Genomic DNA, 16,676 nt, shown 5'->3' with positions numbered 1-16,676 from the left:
AGGCCAATCGGCTAACGCAGCGACCGCCTAGGCGGTAGTGGGGCAGAGCAAGCCCTAAGCTGTCCACCAATGAGGAGACGTGGGAGCCCTGCCCCCGGATGTAGACCAATGGCGTTAGCCGATGGGAAGGGCACCGCCTCCTGGCGGCTGCAAGATTTTACTGCAGGGGCCCCACAGGGCTCAGTGACGCTGCAGCCGCCTCTTGCTTAGGTCCGGGGGTGCGGTCGTGCAATAGGAAGCCGAGGGCGTTGCAAGCTTCCCTTCGAACAGCAGTTACCTGGCCCCACACCTTACCGGGTGCATTCCACAGACACCTCTGGAGCCCCAACCTGTGGCCCCTGGAACTCCCTTCCCGCGTCCGCCATGCCTCTTAACCGCACTTTGTCCATGTCCTCACTGCCAGGACTGGAAGAGTGGGAGGATGAATTCGACCTGGAGAACGCAGTGCTCTTCGAAGTGGCCTGGGAGGTGGCCAACAAAGGTGAGCACGCCAGGCGGCGGGACCCGGACGAGAAGGGCAGTCTGGGGGTGGGGATCGGGGACTCGAGTTTAGATAAGGGGACGGGGCTACATAGCCTGACTCCTGGGTTCTGGGCAAGGAGCCTATGACTCCTGTGTCCTTGCGGAGGGGCTGGGATATGTCTCCCGGGCTGTGGAGGGGTGGAGATGAGCCTCCTGACTGTTAAGATAAAGGGAGGCTGGAAGCTGCGGTCCTGGGTCCTAGCAAAGAGGGGCTAATCTGAAAGATTCCTAGGTCCCTCCTGGAGGTTTCTGAGAGATCTGGGTCCTGAACGGGAAAAGAGATGGGGGGTTGGCACTTCTTAGTGCAAAACTGGGAAATGGCTGGGTTTCAGACCTGTGGCCCTCCGAATCTGGGAGAGAGCTGACTGGGACATAAGTCACGGTTGGAGAACAGGGGAATGGGTCACTTGAGAGTACAGAAGGGAGAGGACCGAAGGCCCTAATCTTAGATCCTAGAGTGGGACAGAGGTGGGGGCCTGAATTCGCAGGCTCTAAAGGAGCTGTAGGCCTGAGCTCAGAGTTCCTAGAAGGAGAGGAGCCTGTGGCCACAGACACTTGGATACTGGAATGAGGGAAGGCTGGAAAGTCCTAAGTTGGTCAGGGGCTGGGCCCTGGGATGGGAGTGGCTGGGGCCCTGGATCTCTGTGCCCCGGGCTCCACAGGGCCTGAGGTTTTGGGTGTGGAGAACCAGCAGGGGCCCGAAGCCCACAGACTAGGCGGTCTTGTTCCTCAGAAGGGAGGGAGGTGGGGGTTTTTGCTTAGCTGCATCTTGGGAAAGGGACTGGGTTTTGCACCATGGGAGGGGCCCGTGAACACAGAGTCGTGTATCACCAGGGCCCAGGCTCTAGGAGGCAAGACCGCTGGGAGCCCAGCCTCCTGGGTCTGAAGAGGAGTGGCAGGGTCCCATCTGCCTGTGTCCCCAGTTGGAGAGAGGAAACTGGGGGACAGGTTAGCAGAGTCTCTGGAGGGCAAGGAATGCCAGTTCCAACTTTCCTTGGGCAACTGTGGGAAGCTGAATAGGGCCCTAACTGGAGCCTCACTGAGAATTTAGACCCAGCTCCTGTAAGCTGAGAACTCGAGAACATGGGTCCTGGTCATCCGCGGCAGCGTCTGTCTTCCTTGGGGCCCCAGCGCCTCATTCCCTCAGACCCAGGAGCTCAGGCTCCCAGCCCCTTATCTCAGACTCAGAAGTCTGGCCTGAGCCCCCCTCCTCCCTCAAAGCCCCTCGCCTAGCCCCCTTCTTTTCCCTTAGACCCGGGAGGACTGTCCTCCAGCCCCTATTTCCTCCTCCCTCTGACGGGACCCCAGTCCCCCCCTTCTGTCTAAGCCAGAAGTCCGGGCCCCCAGCGCCTCCCATGGCCCCCTACCCTGCCCCAGGGCCCAGACACGTGGACCTCAGCCGGGGCCTGTCCTTATGGGCTTGGGCCCACAGTGGGTGGCATCTACACGGTGCTGCAGACGAAGGCGAAGGTGACAGGAGATGAGTGGGGCGACAACTACTACCTGGTGGGACCGTACACGGAGCAGGGAGTGAGGACCCAGGTGGAGCTGCTCGAGCCCCCGACCCCGGCTCTGAAGAGGACACTGGACTCCATGAACAGCAAGGGCTGCAAGGTGGGAAATGGCTGAGCCGAGGGCAGGTAGGTGGGAGCCCTCAGTCAGGGTGGGGGCAACAGGCGGAGAAGGGGTGGGGTGGGGGACACGGCCCCCGGGAAAGAGGGAGGCATAGACAGAAGGGTGGGATGACCTGGTACTTTCCCAAGCAGGCAGAGAGGAGGTGTGATGGACACTTAGATACAGGACCCCGTGGGGGAGGTGAGTAAACCCCAAGCTGCGAGACATTGGTAAACAGACAGACAGACAGCCGGTACAAGACAGACTAAAAGATGGCTCCAAAAGGCCAAGATCCTCATACCCAGAGAGAGAAAAAGAGCTAGATGGAAGGAAGGACAGACAACCAGCCAGAACCCAGGGGTGGTGGAGTTGGAGTGAGGCAGCCGGCCAGAGTAGGGGTTCCAGAGCCCAAAGTTCAGATTTGGCTCCTGGACTTCCTGTCCATGTGACCTTGGCCAACAGCGTCTGCCCGATTGGACTGTGAGAGGATGGAACAGTGGACGAAGTCTTCGACTCAGTTCTTGGCATGAAGTTAGCACTTCATGAGCCATGATCGCTGTGGTTATTATTATCATTGTCATCATTGTGTCTATAAACAGTGCCGCTTGCGGAGTGAGCTGGACAGGCAGACAAGGGAGAGAGGGATGGAGAGAGAGACTGAGTGTCCCCAAAGGTGATGGTGGTTCCCCCCAGCCCCCAAAGACTAGAGCAGTAGAGAGAGAGAGAGAGACAGAGTTCAGACACAGAAGAGAGGCAGCCTCATGTCTCAGAGAGAAAGAGAGAGAGGAAGATGGAATACTGATGAAGGGAGGAGAGGTTGGCAGGCGGACCCAGGGGACAGTTTCAGTGCACAGAGCCAGGGATTAAAGAGAGGAGGGGACAGCCCCAGGGCTCCAGATGAGGGCTGAAGGATAAGCACGGAGAGGTGGCTGCGGCCAAGGGACAGGGCTGTGTGGCAGAGGGCTGAAGGGCAGACAGGTTGGGGCTTGGAGGGGAGAGATACAGTGGTTCTTCATTCATTCACAGCTTCTGCTTTGGGGTGGGGTCTGGAGCCCAGTCAGGTGGGAGGTGTCCCCAAGAAACCCTAGGGCAGCCCAGCCCTCCCCACCCCCTGTCGCAGCTGCTCCCCACGTGCTGGGGGCCTAAGAATAGCCCCCCCCCCCAGCAAAAGGGCAGACAACAGCTGGGAGGGGGAGGGCCATCGGGGTCAGGCTCCCAAGGCTGGGAAAAACCAGGTTGGGGAGCAGGGTGACTGCCTGTCAGCTGGGCTGAGCTGTGGCAGCAAGCCCAGAACCTAGGCCATGGAATCAGGAGGAAAAGAAGCAGACCAGAAAACTGTGGCTGGGGGAGAAATGAGACAGCAAGTTTTAGAAACACAGCAGTGGGTCGAAAAAGGCAGCCCAGGGTTGGGGAAAGAGAGAGGATCACATGGCTGCAGAGGACAGCATGGGCCGAAGGGCAGGGGAGACAGGAGGCAGGTAATGACAAATATACAGTGGAAGGGTCACTAACAGGCACCAGGTGGAAGAAATGTGACAGTGAGAACAGCAAAAGAAGCATCCAGTGGAAAGAATTAGCAGCACAGAGAAAAGATCATGGCAGAAAGCATCATGGGGGTTGAGGAGAGAAACGTGGCAGCAAGCAGGTCGGAATAATTGGCGGGGGGTGGGGGACAAGGCAGCAGGGGGCACAGAACAAGACTTGCAAAATGTGGGGTTAGAAGTAAGTCAAGCCCTGGCCATCGTGGCTCTGGGCTGAGCGCTGGCCTGTGAACTGAAAGGTTGCTGGTTCGATTCCCAGGATTGAGAGCCAGGTCCTCAGTTGGGGACATGCTAGAGGCAACTGATCACTGTTTCTTCCTCACATCAATGTTTCTGTCTCTCCCTTCCCCTCTCTAAAAATCTTTTTTAAAATAATAAAATTAGCCCTGGCTGGTGTGGCTCAGTGGACTGAGTGCCAGCTTCGAACCTAAAGGTCACCGGTTCGATTCCCAGTCAGTGCACATGCCTGGGATGCAGGCCATGTCCCCAGCTAGGGGTGTGTGAGAGGCAACCAATCAATGTTTCTCTTGTATATCAATGTTTCCCTCCCTCTCTTCTTCCCTCCCTTCTTCTCTCTCTAGAAGTAAATAAAATAAATAAAATCTTCTTTAAAAAAAAGAAACACAGAAAGGAGGCAGCAGGTGAGAGATAGCAGCAGTCGTAGAAACTAAGCAAGGGACAGGAAGAATGTGGCAACAGAGACGCAAAGATTGTGATGGGAATAACCAACAGCAAGTACAGAAATATGGCGGCGTGTGAGAAATTAGCAGCAGATGCAGAAACAAAGGGGGAAACGGGGGCAGTAAGCCCAGACAGACATCTGCCCGCTGGTGGCACAGATGCTGTCCCCAGAAACTGTGGTCAAAGCCCTGAGCCTCCCTATGGGTCTCCCCAGGTGTATTTTGGGCGCTGGCTGATCGAGGGGGGCCCCCTGGTGGTGCTCCTGGACGTGGGAGCCTCAGCCTGGGCCCTGGAGCGCTGGAAGGGGGAGCTGTGGGACACCTGCAGCATCGGGGTGCCCTGGTACGACCGCGAGGCCAACGACGCCGTCCTTTTTGGCTTCCTCACCACCTGGTTCCTGGGTGAGGTAGGCCCCACTGCCGGTCTCCATGTCATTCCTTTTGACCCCAGGCCCAAAATCACAGCGGCGGTCAGCCCCTGGCTAGAGAGGTCAGGGTGGGGGCTACACAACTGGTTTCTTCTGCAGCATGCTGGGAGTTGTAGGTCCCTTAATCCAAGGATAAAGTCTTATTTTTGGGAACATGGATGTCCATGGATGTCCCTCAGAAGCCGAAAGTCCAGCCTCAGCTTTATTTACTCCAACTTTCGAAGTATAGGAATTCGGAGTCAATTAGCTCTTGGGGAGGTTGGCCTGGCCGGAGGGCTAGCCCAGGGAATTCTGGGAGTTGTAGTTCTCTAGTCTGATAGTGGTTGGACTTGGCTCTTAGATGGGGCCTTGGATGTTTGGGAAACGCCAGCCTATCTGAGAACCAGGAAACTTGGTCCTGACCCCCTTTTAGGTTCTAAAAGGCTCAAGAAACTTTATTTCCCTTGCCTTGGGATAAACAATGTATGAATTGGCAGTTTTTAGGGCATCCTGGGAATTGTAGTCCTTTAGCCAATACTGAGACCAAGTCTATTGGTAATTCAGAAGGAGGGTCTCCAGGAATTTTGTCCAGAGCCTGGGGACACTAAGACTTCAGTCCTTCCAAGTCAGCCTTGGTGGGACTTATAATGCTGGCCAAAATAACTCCGTGTCCCGTCCCATCAGCCTCCTGGGATGACGTCCCCTGGTCCAGCCGCCTCGAAATATATATAGTTCCTTGTCCTCTGGGGATTGCAGTGGGGTGGATTTACCTTGTCCACCTTGGGACAGTGGCCCTGTCCCTGTTGCTTCGCAGTTCCTGGCCCAGAGTGAGGAGAAGCCACATGTGGTCGCGCACTTCCACGAATGGTTGGCGGGTGTCGGGCTCTGCCTTTGCCGCGCCCGGCGGCTGCCTGTGGCTACAATCTTCACCACCCATGCCACGCTGCTGGGGCGATATCTGTGTGCCGGTGCCGTGGACTTCTACAACAACCTGGAGAAGGTAAGCTGGGAGTGTGGCCAGGTGGAGGCCGCCAGTGCTTCAGGACAGCCCAAAGCTGTCTGAGAAGCCGGAGGGGATCAAGCTCCTCTTCAGGACCCAGAAGTCCCGAGGCCCCAATGCCCTCCTTCCTCAGACCCGGGAGTCCAGCCTCCAGCCTGCCCCAGGATTCAGAGCCTGGACGTCCAGACTTCTGCCCAGTTCTTCTAACCTGACTGCCCTTTCTTCCCACCCAGTTCAACGTGGACAAGGAAGCAGGTGAGAGGCAGATCTATCACCGCTACTGCATGGAGCGGGCAGCGGCCCACTGCGCTCATGTCTTCGCTACTGTGTCCCAGATCACCGCCATTGAGGCTCAGCACCTCCTCAAGAGGAAGCCAGGTGGGTGGCAGGCTGGGATCCCCAGACAGGAGCGAGGTAGTTGGTTACCTATGCCAAAGCCCACATTATTATTATTTTTTTTTTACTTCCAAGAGCAGAGAACTATAACTCCATAATGCCCTAGGTTGGTGATCTAAATATAAGGTGACCTGGACACCCTAGAGGCTAATGGGAGGTGTAGTTTCTTTGGTGCTAATTTCAGAAATTGTAAAATTCTTTCATTGGCTTATGTAGATATGGGTCTTCTGAAATAGGATGGAGGTTCCTTGGATTATGTTTTTGAAAAAACAGTGTTAGAAACACTTATTTTTTCCAGGCTATATATAGCATCAATTCTCAATGTATGTAAGATGAGAACCATAGCTCCCAGAAGGCCTTTGGCTGGTCAGGTCCCTATGTTCCTGGAGTTTTGTCCCAGGAGCTGATGGGGATTGCATTTTTTCATTGAAGTGCTTTATTTTTGTCAGGATAGAAAATGATTGGGGCCCTAAAAGAGGCTTGAAGGCAGAGGGCATATTACAGGACAAGCAGGAGGGAGATGCTTAATCATTTCCAGCTCAGGGTAGAACAGGGCATACAAAAGAACTACAACTCCCAGAAGCACCAATGTCTGGTTAGTCATTTGCAGGGGCTGATGGGAGTTTTAGTTATGCTTGGGAACAGAAGCAAGTAATATTGAATAAGAAAGCATCTGAGTGGCAAGGCAGCTAGGTTATCAAGGGAGCTCACAGAGGAGCTGTTGAGACAAAGAAATTGCTAGAGGAAAGGGGTCTCTCCTTCAGTTATTCATTCGACCACATGGATCTGAATGAAGAAATGAAACATGGGAACCTTCTCCCTCATTCCCAGATATCGTGACCCCCAATGGACTAAATGTGAAGAAGTTCTCTGCCATGCATGAGTTCCAGAATCTCCATGCTCAGAGCAAGGCCCGAATCCAGGAGTTTGTGCGGGGCCATTTTTATGGGTACGTGGGCCAGACACCTAGGTCTCCAGAGAGGAGGGGTTGGGTGCTCAGCCTCTTCCTGACTTCCTGAATGCCAGGACAGCGGCTGAGTACCAAAGGATCTCAGATCCCCATCGAATAAACACCACAGATCTCAGGGATCTCTGTGCTGCCTCCAGCGTTTGGTGCTGTTCTCTGCCCCTGCAGCTTCCGGGGTGTGTAGTTGTGAGGCTAGGGTTTGAGAGTGAGGGTCTCAGTGTCACCCTGCAATATGACTTCCTTAGGCACCTGGACTTCAACTTGGACAAGACACTGTACTTCTTTATCGCGGGCCGCTATGAGTTCTCCAACAAGGGGGCCGACATCTTCCTGGAGGCCTTGGCCCGGCTCAACTATCTGCTCAGAGTAAGACCTGGGTTGCAGGGGGACAAAGGGAAGACAAGAAAATCAGTTCATACTGTCAAGAACAGAGACCCAGGGAGGTGGGATAGGGAATCCCCTGTGTGGTCTAGGAGTCTAAAGACCTGGAGGCTGGTAACCGGTCCTGTAAAACTTTCCATGACACGAAGGGGCACGGCAGGGCCCTGGTTGTCTTGGGCTGGCGGGAAAGGGCGAGAGGCCTCTGCCTGCTCCCGTGTGATCTGACCAGCCCCCTTGCCTCTGGCCGCAGGTCAACAACAGCGAGCAGACAGTGGTCGCCTTTTTCATCATGCCAGCTCGGACCAACAATTTCAATGTGGAGACCCTCAAGGGCCAAGCCGTGCGCAAGCAGCTCTGGTCAGCAGCCCTCAGCCCAGGGTCCCAGCTGTGGGCAGTGGGTCCAGGGTTTCTCCTGTGATCTCAGTTTTGTCATCTGTAACCTCATCAACTTGCTCCACTGGTTTTCCTAGTGAAGTCCCTTGCTTAAGACAAGGGTTCCGGGGCAGTAAGAAGCCATAGGCAGGACGAATGTGACAGCAGGACCAAGGCTCTGAGACCAAACCAGCGAGGTCCAGCTCGGGCCACTGACCCTTGCTGGCTTCCTGCCTTTAGGCAAACCATTACCCTTCTCTGAGCCTCAGTTTCCTCATCTTTGAAACTCCTTCCTTAGCCATCGCATGTTACCTGAGCACCTACTGTGTGCCAGGCACACACAGTAAGCCCAGGGAACAGAATATGAGACAGGGTTGTCAGGACAGGCCACACTAAGAGTGGCACTGGGTAGAGACACATAGAGGAAATAAGGGAGGAAGCACTGTGTGTATTTGGGGGAGCAGCAAGTGCAAAGGCCCTGAGGTGTGTTAGATATCATGAGGAGATCACTGAGGCCGGACCAGAGTGCCCTAGACCAAAGTGCAGAGAATGAGGCCACAGCCATGGGAGGATCACGAACAGAGGGATGTCCCTGGGGCAGTGGGGTGGCACTATTTGCTAGCTTTGGGTATATAAGTTTTCTTCCCTCAACATAATTGTCCCTTTTTATAAAACGGGGCTTAGCATTGGCACCGTCAGGCCTGGGACAAGTTCTAATAATAGCTGACATTTCCGGAAGGCTCGCCATGTGCTGGGCACCGGGCACTCTTTGACAAGGCTGCACTGCTTCTGCCTGCGAACCTCTGATGCTGATGCTATTTTTATCTGCATCTGACTGATGAGTCACGGAGGTCAGAGAGGGAAGGCTACCTATGTCTGGACACACAGCTGATGTGATGTGATGTTCTGCTCTTTCCAGGGATACGGCCAACACAGTGAAGGAGAAGTTTGGAAGGAAGCTTTACGAATCCTTGCTGGTGTGAGTGCCCCACTCTCAGTCCTGCATGCTTCTGGGTCCTAACCCCTCTCTTCACCCCTTCTCAGATGCATACCCCCCACTCACCCTGCAGGGGGAACCTCCCAGACATGAACAAGATGCTGGACAAGGAGGACTTCACTATGATGAAGAGAGCCATCTTTGCCACGCAGGTACAGTTTAGATCCCAGAGCAGAGGGACAGCAGCTCCCAACAGCCCCAGAGGAAGCTTGCCATGTTAGCTCTGACCCCAGAGACTGCGGGGAGGTCAGCTTTATTGGGTGACTCTTACAGGGGAATCAATTCTGAGGTCCAGTGTGAGCTGACTGGTAGAATTTCAATTCCCAGAAGCCATTAAGGCAGGCAGCCTGCCTTCCTGTGGCTTAGTCTGCCACACAGGTCGCTGGGAGTTGTAGTTTCTTGGCATCCTTGGGGTCAATGGACAATTGGTGAAGGGGAACTTAAGAAAGTCAGGACAGCCACAAAGGGAGAACCAGCTGTCCTAAAGCCATACCAGCTCCACCTCTGCCCCCAGGGACTGATAGGTGTGGTAGTTTTCTTGGGCCTCCTCAGGGATAGTCAGGAGGTCAACTAAAACACTTCTCTGGAGTCAAGGGTCTTCAGTACTTGTGGTCAAGGTTGGTAAGTCTTTTCTTGGGGAATGGAAACCTAAACAGTCAAGTAGCACAAACAAAGTATATGAACTGTTTTTGGCCAAATTTCCAGTAGTCCCTAAGGCAGTCTGCCTCACTGAGCATGTTTCTGCCTTGGGGCTGCTGGGAATTGTAGTTTCTTGGTTCACTGGAGCTGGTAGGTTGAAGGTGTATAGAACTCTCTCTCTTTTTTTTTTTAAGATTTTATTTATTTATTTTTAGAGAAAGGGGAAGAGAGGGAGAAAGAGAAAGAAACATCAGTGTCTAATTGTCTCTCACACACCCCCTACTGGGGACCTGGCCCACAACCCAGGCATGTACCCTGACTGGGAATCGAACCTGGGATCCTTTGGTTTACAAGCCAGTACTCAATCCATTCAGCCACACCAGCCAGGGCTGAACCAGGCCAGGCATGCAGAATTCTTAATGAGAAACTGGAATATTTGCAAAAGCATGAACATCCCAGCATCACCCCCAGTACGTCTGTCACACTAGCTCTATCATCCTCCAGTGGGAATTGAAGGAAGAATTCAGTGGGAATTTTCCTCTTAGGAACTGTGCTTTCTTTGGGCCTTTGTTGGGGGGTGCAAGTGGAGGGATCTGCGAGATGGAGAGAAAGGAGTCCAGGATTTTCATAAGAAAACTTCGACTTCCAGCAGCTCCTGAAGCTTGCTAGCATAGGACACAGTCGCTGCCCACTCCCCCCTAGGCCCCGCCCAGTCCACTGGGGGAAGTTTAAGTTTCTTTGAATTTCTTTGACGATAGAGCGAAGAATACACAAGATAGCTACAACTCCCTATAGTACATGGGCTTATTGACACTGGCTCTGCCTCAAAGACATCTGGGAATTGTAGTTTCTTGTGGTACAGTGGATTGAGTGCCAGCAGGGCACATGCCTGGGTTGCGGGCTGAGTCCCCAGTAGGGGGTGCGTGAGAGGCAACCACACATTGATGTTCCTCTCCGTTTCTCCCTCCCTTCCTCTCTCTAAAAATGAATAAATAAAATATTTTAAAAAGGAAAAGAACCTTTACAGACAGCCAAGTAGGAAGTCTATAACTCTTGGTAATCCTTAGGCTTGTTGCCTCACAGCCCAATGGGAATTATAGTGTCCTTGGATTCTCAAGGTCACCATGTCCCTGCCCTGACCCCTACCCCACTTGTGGCCCCTACAGCGGCAGTCTTTCCCCCCTGTGTGCACCCACAATATGCTGGACGACTCCTCAGACCCTATCCTGACCACCATCCGCCGCATTGGCCTCTTCAACAGCAGTGCTGACAGAGTCAAGGTGAGGCCACCGCTCAGGGTGGGTTGGCCTTGGCAGGGAGGGGGCGGAGCCTGGACCTCACATCCCCCCCTCCCCCCCCCACCCTCCTATCAAAGGATTGCTATGTCTTGAAAGAAACCTTAGCTTTGCAGGCAGACAGATTGGGTGGGATTCAAATCATTGTCGTGCCCCTGACTTGTGTGACTTTACACTGGTTTTTCACCCTTTCTGGGCCAATCTGGGATCCCAGACAATAGCCAAATAGCGTGCCTCAGGCTGAGCCCTTGTTTTTCACTGCCAGATTATTTTCCATCCGGAGTTCCTCTCCTCCACGAGCCCCCTGCTGCCCGTGGACTACGAGGAGTTTGTCCGTGGCTGCCACCTCGGGGTCTTCCCCTCCTACTATGAGCCTTGGGGCTACACACCAGGTGAGTGCAGCATGGCGGCGGGGTTCTGGTCAGACCGGGCATGATCCTGGGACAAGGTGCTGGCCGCCCTCGGAGGCTCCAACTCAGTGGCAACAGTCTGTTCAGCCACAGCACGTGTTTCTGTGACACAGTTGCTCATGTGATGTGTAGCCAGAGGACTGATGTCACCATTCACATGTGATTTTCCCCCCATCTACTGACATTTGCCTCCCCCCACCCCAAATAACCACAGGTTAATGCACAGTTCACTAACACCACTGAATGTGGCCACATCTCCCTGAGCCGTCTGTCCCCAGTACCCGCTGGCTCCTCCTTCCTGCTGTTGGCTGCAAGTTGGGACCACTTATTTGTAATTCTCCCTCGTTTTTTGGCTGTCTCGCTCTGGTCTCCAAAACTCAACTCTCCTCATGCCCTTTTGGATCAAACTTCTTTCACTGTGTTTGAGGCTAAATAAATACATTTGCTGTAGTATTTCTTAATTTATGAGTAAGTTAACAAGTCCTATAAACCATGCTGCATGATAATGAGGAGTGTTGTCAGTTTTCATTCATCCACGATTAAAATGGTGCATAGGTTTTGTGTGGCTGGTCCCTGCCATGTTTTTTCCACAAGCCCTGTTATATTTGGTGTCTGTTTTTGTAGCTTCACAGAGGTTTTTAAAGATATTACATAAGAATTATGAGGAATTCCTTGGACCATCTCTCAGTGCTGGGTAGGGTAGTAAACATGGTGCTTACTCAGTACCCAGCAATAGTAACTTCCTGTCAAAACAGACTGTGAAGTTATGACAACCAAAACAGTATGACCAGCATGAGAAAGGATCTTATAGCTTGTCAGGATTAAGCAGAATAGCAGACTTTGGCCCAGAGTTCAACAAGTTAGCATCCTCACTGCCCAACTACAGATTTTTCCTCATTCCAAGGCCTTGGGGCAACTGAATTCTTTTTTCTGAGCCTCTTAGCATCCCCTCTAAGAAGTAGGGACTGTTAATAGTCTAATGCACAGCCTGGGTTTTCCAGCTCCTGACTTGCTCAGCACAGTGCCCAGCTGTTGGTTAAAGGCGCCAGTAGAGGGTGCCGTTGAGGCTTTTGTTGAGCTTTAAACTGGTAGGAGAGGAAAATTAAGGCCTTTCTCTTGCCTTCCCGCAGCCGAGTGCACGGTTATGGGCATTCCCAGTATCTCCACCAATCTCTCCGGCTTCGGCTGCTTCATGGAGGAACACATCGCAGACCCCTCAGCTTATGGTCAGCACCCGGACTGAGATCCGGGACTCCTGGGGGCCTGGGGGGTAGGGTTTTGGTGCCACAGCATTCCAGGGAGAAGGAAGGTTTCCCCTAGCTGTTTCCTGAGTTCCCGCCCCTGCACCCCACAGGCATCTACATTCTGGACCGGCGGTTCCGCAGCCTGGACGATTCCTGCTCGCAACTCACCTCCTTCCTCTACAGCTTCTGCCAGCAGACCCGGCGTCAGCGCATCATCCAGAGGAACCGCACTGAGCGTCTCTCAGACCTTCTGGACTGGAAATACCTAGGCCGGGTATAACTCACTCCCTTTCCTGTCCTATGCTGGTGCATATACCGCTTCCGGTTCTGTGTCTCTGGTTTCTCAGTCCCAATGGCTGGCACAGAGGCAGCCGATCTCATACTTGTAAAGATTGTTGTCCCTTTAAGAAATTAATCAACTTCTGCTGGAAGACTGCATTGGCCCGAAGCTATTTGCATAAGGGTGTGGCCAAAGGAACCTGAGCCGTCCATTCCCGGCTCTGCTATCTACGTAAGGGGTGGAGCCAGAAGAAGCGGATAATAGGCTTAGTTCAGCGATTTTCTTCTCAGGGCTCACATAAACTACAGAAATTCTGCAGCACATCAAAAAATATATTTTTTGCCAATCTGACAAAAAAAAAGTAGAAATTTGATTCATTCACACCGCACAGCTATTGTGTTGGCTGTTATTTATTTGTTTGACAATCTAAAGGAAAAGACCTCAGTGCCCCTGGCTAAGAGTAGTCAGGTATAGCATGTTTTAAAAATTCTTGCCGCCCTAGCAAGAATTTTTAAAACATGCAACACCTGGGCACATGCAACCCAGAGCACATGCCTGGGTTGCAGTCCAGGACCCTAGTTGGGGGTGTGCGAGAGGTAACTGATAGATGTTTCTCTCTCTCTCTTCCCCTCTCTCTCAAAAATAAATAAATAAAATCTAAAAATTAAAATAAAATAGGAATACAAATTTCTACAGTACACCAAATGAACATCGCTGGCTTAGGCCCCAAGCCTTAGTGGCCTAGTGGAGGATGTTTCAGTGTGCTCATCTGCATAAAAGGTGTGGTCAGGGTGCACACCCCTACTCCCACTTTTCCTGGACAGGTGGGCACCCAACCCCTAATGCCCCTCCACATTTTTTTCCCCTGAAGTACTATATGTCTGCGCGCCACATGGCACTGGCCAAGGCCTTTCCAGAACACTTCACCTACGAGCCCCATGAGGCTGACAGGGTGAGTTGGCAAGGGGTCCCTTGGAGGGCTCAGAGCTAGGGGCCTGGGCTGGGGTTGGAGGGTTTCCCCCTTGAACGAGAAGGCCTGGGCAGGACTGGGAATCTGTGCTCACTTTGCCGTTTGTGCTTACTTCTGCGCACGCGCACAGGCCCAGGGGTACCGCTACCCACGGCCGGCCTCGGTGCCACCGTCACCCTCGCTGTCTCGACACTCGAGCCCACACCTGAGTGAGGACGAGGATGATCCCCAGGACCGACTGCCGAATGAAGAAGGCGAGCGCTATGATGAGGAAGAGGAGGCCGCCAAGGACCGGCGCAATATCCGTGCCCCGGAGTGGCAGCGCCGCTCCTCCTGCAATTCATCCACAGGCGGCAGCAAGCGCAGCTCAGACACCGCCCCCTCCAGCTCAGCCAGCACTCCCAGTGAGCCCCTCAGCCCCGCCAGCTCCCTGGGCGAGGAGCGCAACTAAGTCCCGCCCCACACTCCCGGTCCGCCCCGCCTCCCTCTCTTCCAGAGGGTAGATGTGGAATGGCGCTGTTCCTAAACCCTACTCCAGACCCCCAAGCTTCTCTGGGGTCCACAGCCCCGCACCCTCCACCGTATAGTCTAGCCCCTTCAGCTCTGCTCTTGGAATGCCCAACACTCCAGAATCCACAATGCGGTGCCTTTCTTGGGCTCCAGAATGCATAATGTGTGCCCTTGAGCCCCCCAGGCCTGGCCTGGATCACAGAGGCCAGAAATCTGCCATTATGTTCTCATGGTGCCAGAGGCTTGAGGAGACTTGGCCTATAACCTTCCAGGCTGGGGCTCCTGGAACCCTTTGTAGCTTGCAAATTCTGCAGTATGCAGAGCCTGCCCTGCTCAGCCTGGCCAAGGGCAGGGGGGTGGGGGGCATCCAGCACTGGCCACCAAGCCCTGCCCCAGCCAATGGGACAATCACGTTCGCAGCTGGAGCTCTTTCAAAGGACTTGTGCTAACTGGATGCAGAAGGTCCTCCATTTCACTCCAGAACGTGGACTCCAGGACAAGCACGCCTGTTTCCTCTGTGCTGACCCTCCCTGTGGTGTCCAGTTCTGCCTGGAGGATCCCTCCACCCACGGTCCCCTCTTCTACACTTTGGCTGAGCAAAGGAGGGAACCACGTGGCTCCTCACTGCTGCTGGAGAATACGCAGTCTTGGTCTGGCTGCTGAGCTGGCCTTTTCTGGACCAGCCCCTCCTCCGAGTCCCAGTTCTCCCCCATATCTCCAGGTTCCTTCCATGCCCTCGAGGGAGTCCCCCTGCTGAGGACAGAACTGGCTGTCTTCCAATGCCACACCCCCCAGCCGCCAGGCCCAACATGTAACCACTGGGTTCTGGGTCTTACCTGGCAAGTCTACAACCTTACCACTATGCTGCATCCTGGTTCCCTTCCCCTGGTCTAGAACTGAGTCCTCTGGGTTCTAGAACTTCCATTTTTACCTCGAGGTTCTTCTATCCCCCAGCTGTGCCCTGTCCCCAGCTTTGGTGACAGGGAGGTGCCCCTCACGAATGCTGTGTCTGATGCACTTGGTTTGCAGTTGGGAGTCGGGGGGAGTGATTGAAGTGTGTGTGGACAATGAAACAATACATCTATATTTAAGAATCTCAGGTCTGCTCTGACGGGAGGGTTTGGTGGACCACTCACCTAACCCTTCCCCCTTCTTGGCTTCTACCCACTTTCTCCTCCCTCCGTCTCCCATTTCTCCCCCTGCCCACCCTGGGTCCCCAATTTCTGGTCTCTTTCTGCTGTCATGGAGATGCCTGGATTGCTGCTCTGGAATCCAGTGTTTTCAAGGGAAGGCACCTGTGCCTTGTTTAGTGGGGACCTAACTTACCAGGAGCAAAAATTTGGGGAATGAGTTCTCACTTCAAGAACGAACCCACTGGGAGACGGTGAGCCATGCCTGTGTGGGCTCTTTACATTCCTCCGCACTAGCAATAATCAAGTGCTCGGTAGCCGTAAGTAGCTGCTACCTTATTGGAGGGCACTGCTGCAGAACATTTTCATCATTGTGAAAGGTTCTACTGGACAGTGGTCACTTAGGGCACATTTCCCGGGCTCTGTGGCCTCTGGCCTTTGACCATGCTGTCCCTAGAGAGTTGTTTTCAGAAAAAAATATTATTCCTTTCAGCTGTAGTCTTAATTGGTCATAGAAACATCTCTGAACAAATTGCTGTGCAGGGCAGTAAAATGCTCCAAGTGCTGATCACCCTGTTAGGCACTGTGTGGCAGACACACCAGCCTGTCCCCCTCAGAGTCACCAGTCACCACCACCAAAGTGCAGCTGACAGCGGGAGCAACAGGGTGCTGAGTGGACAAAACAACAGGTGTCCAGCAGCCACTTCCCCTTCAATTCTAGCAACAGCAGAGAAGGGCAGAGGTCAGCTGACACCCTTTTGTAACTGGGACCCTTCCTTGGTTCCCATTTGGATGACTGAGCCCCAGTCACACTTCCCAGTTTCTGTGCAGGCCCCAGCCTCTGGCTCAGTTCCTGTCTGTCACGTGCTCCCAGCGCCTTGCAATCACTTGACTGTTTCTGCCACTTGTGAGCCTTGAACTGGAGAAGAGGGAGCAAGCAGCCCTTGAAGCAGGTCACTTCTGGTGTGCCCACTGCTTGCCGTGGGCAATTTCCATGCCAACATCCTCCACTCACCCATACAAAGAGGTTGATAACCCTCCCCAGCCTTCCTGGATAGAGCCAGACTACTTCCATTTTGGCACATTACTGGGCTACACACTAAAAGAAGCCTATTGTTACTATCTGATGCTGGTAACAGTGAGCTTCCAGCCACCAGCCCCAGGTAGTGAATAAACTAGACCCTCCCTGCAGCGGGGGCTCCAACATCTGGGTGGGGCCCTTAGCCTGGCAAGGAGAGAACCCACTACTGACACACACCCCAGGGAGCTCCCACCTTGGAACAGTGGAGCAAAGGCCTCTTCCCCTGCCAGGCCGGCCCAG

At 53.7% G+C, this 16,676-nt stretch overlaps 1 protein-coding gene across 1 annotated transcript; it reads left to right on the top strand.

Moving 5' to 3' along the window:
- Positions 1-167: 167 nt before the first annotated feature.
- On the top strand, positions 168-15,319 carry GYS1 (glycogen synthase 1). Its single transcript, XM_045856283.1, has 16 exons — positions 168-481; positions 1,955-2,136; positions 4,573-4,764; positions 5,579-5,764; positions 5,998-6,142; positions 6,992-7,109; positions 7,373-7,493; positions 7,759-7,865; positions 8,800-8,859; positions 8,951-9,029; positions 10,683-10,796; positions 11,077-11,203; positions 12,352-12,447; positions 12,576-12,739; positions 13,617-13,697; positions 13,846-15,319. Exons 1-16 carry the CDS (start codon positions 364-366, stop codon positions 14,164-14,166), a joined length of 2,211 nt encoding a protein of 736 aa, XP_045712239.1. The 5' UTR covers positions 168-363; the 3' UTR covers positions 14,167-15,319.
- The last annotated feature ends 1,357 nt before the right edge of the window (positions 15,320-16,676 follow it).

This window comes from Phyllostomus hastatus, unplaced genomic scaffold (assembly GCF_019186645.2).
Source record: "Phyllostomus hastatus isolate PE091 unplaced genomic scaffold, TTU_PhHast_1.1 phas_scaffold_1224, whole genome shotgun sequence".
Lineage (NCBI taxonomy): Eukaryota > Metazoa > Chordata > Mammalia > Chiroptera > Phyllostomidae > Phyllostomus > Phyllostomus hastatus.
The sequence above is the reverse complement of the archived record's forward strand: the minus strand, read 5'-3'. Positions and strand labels throughout refer to the sequence as shown.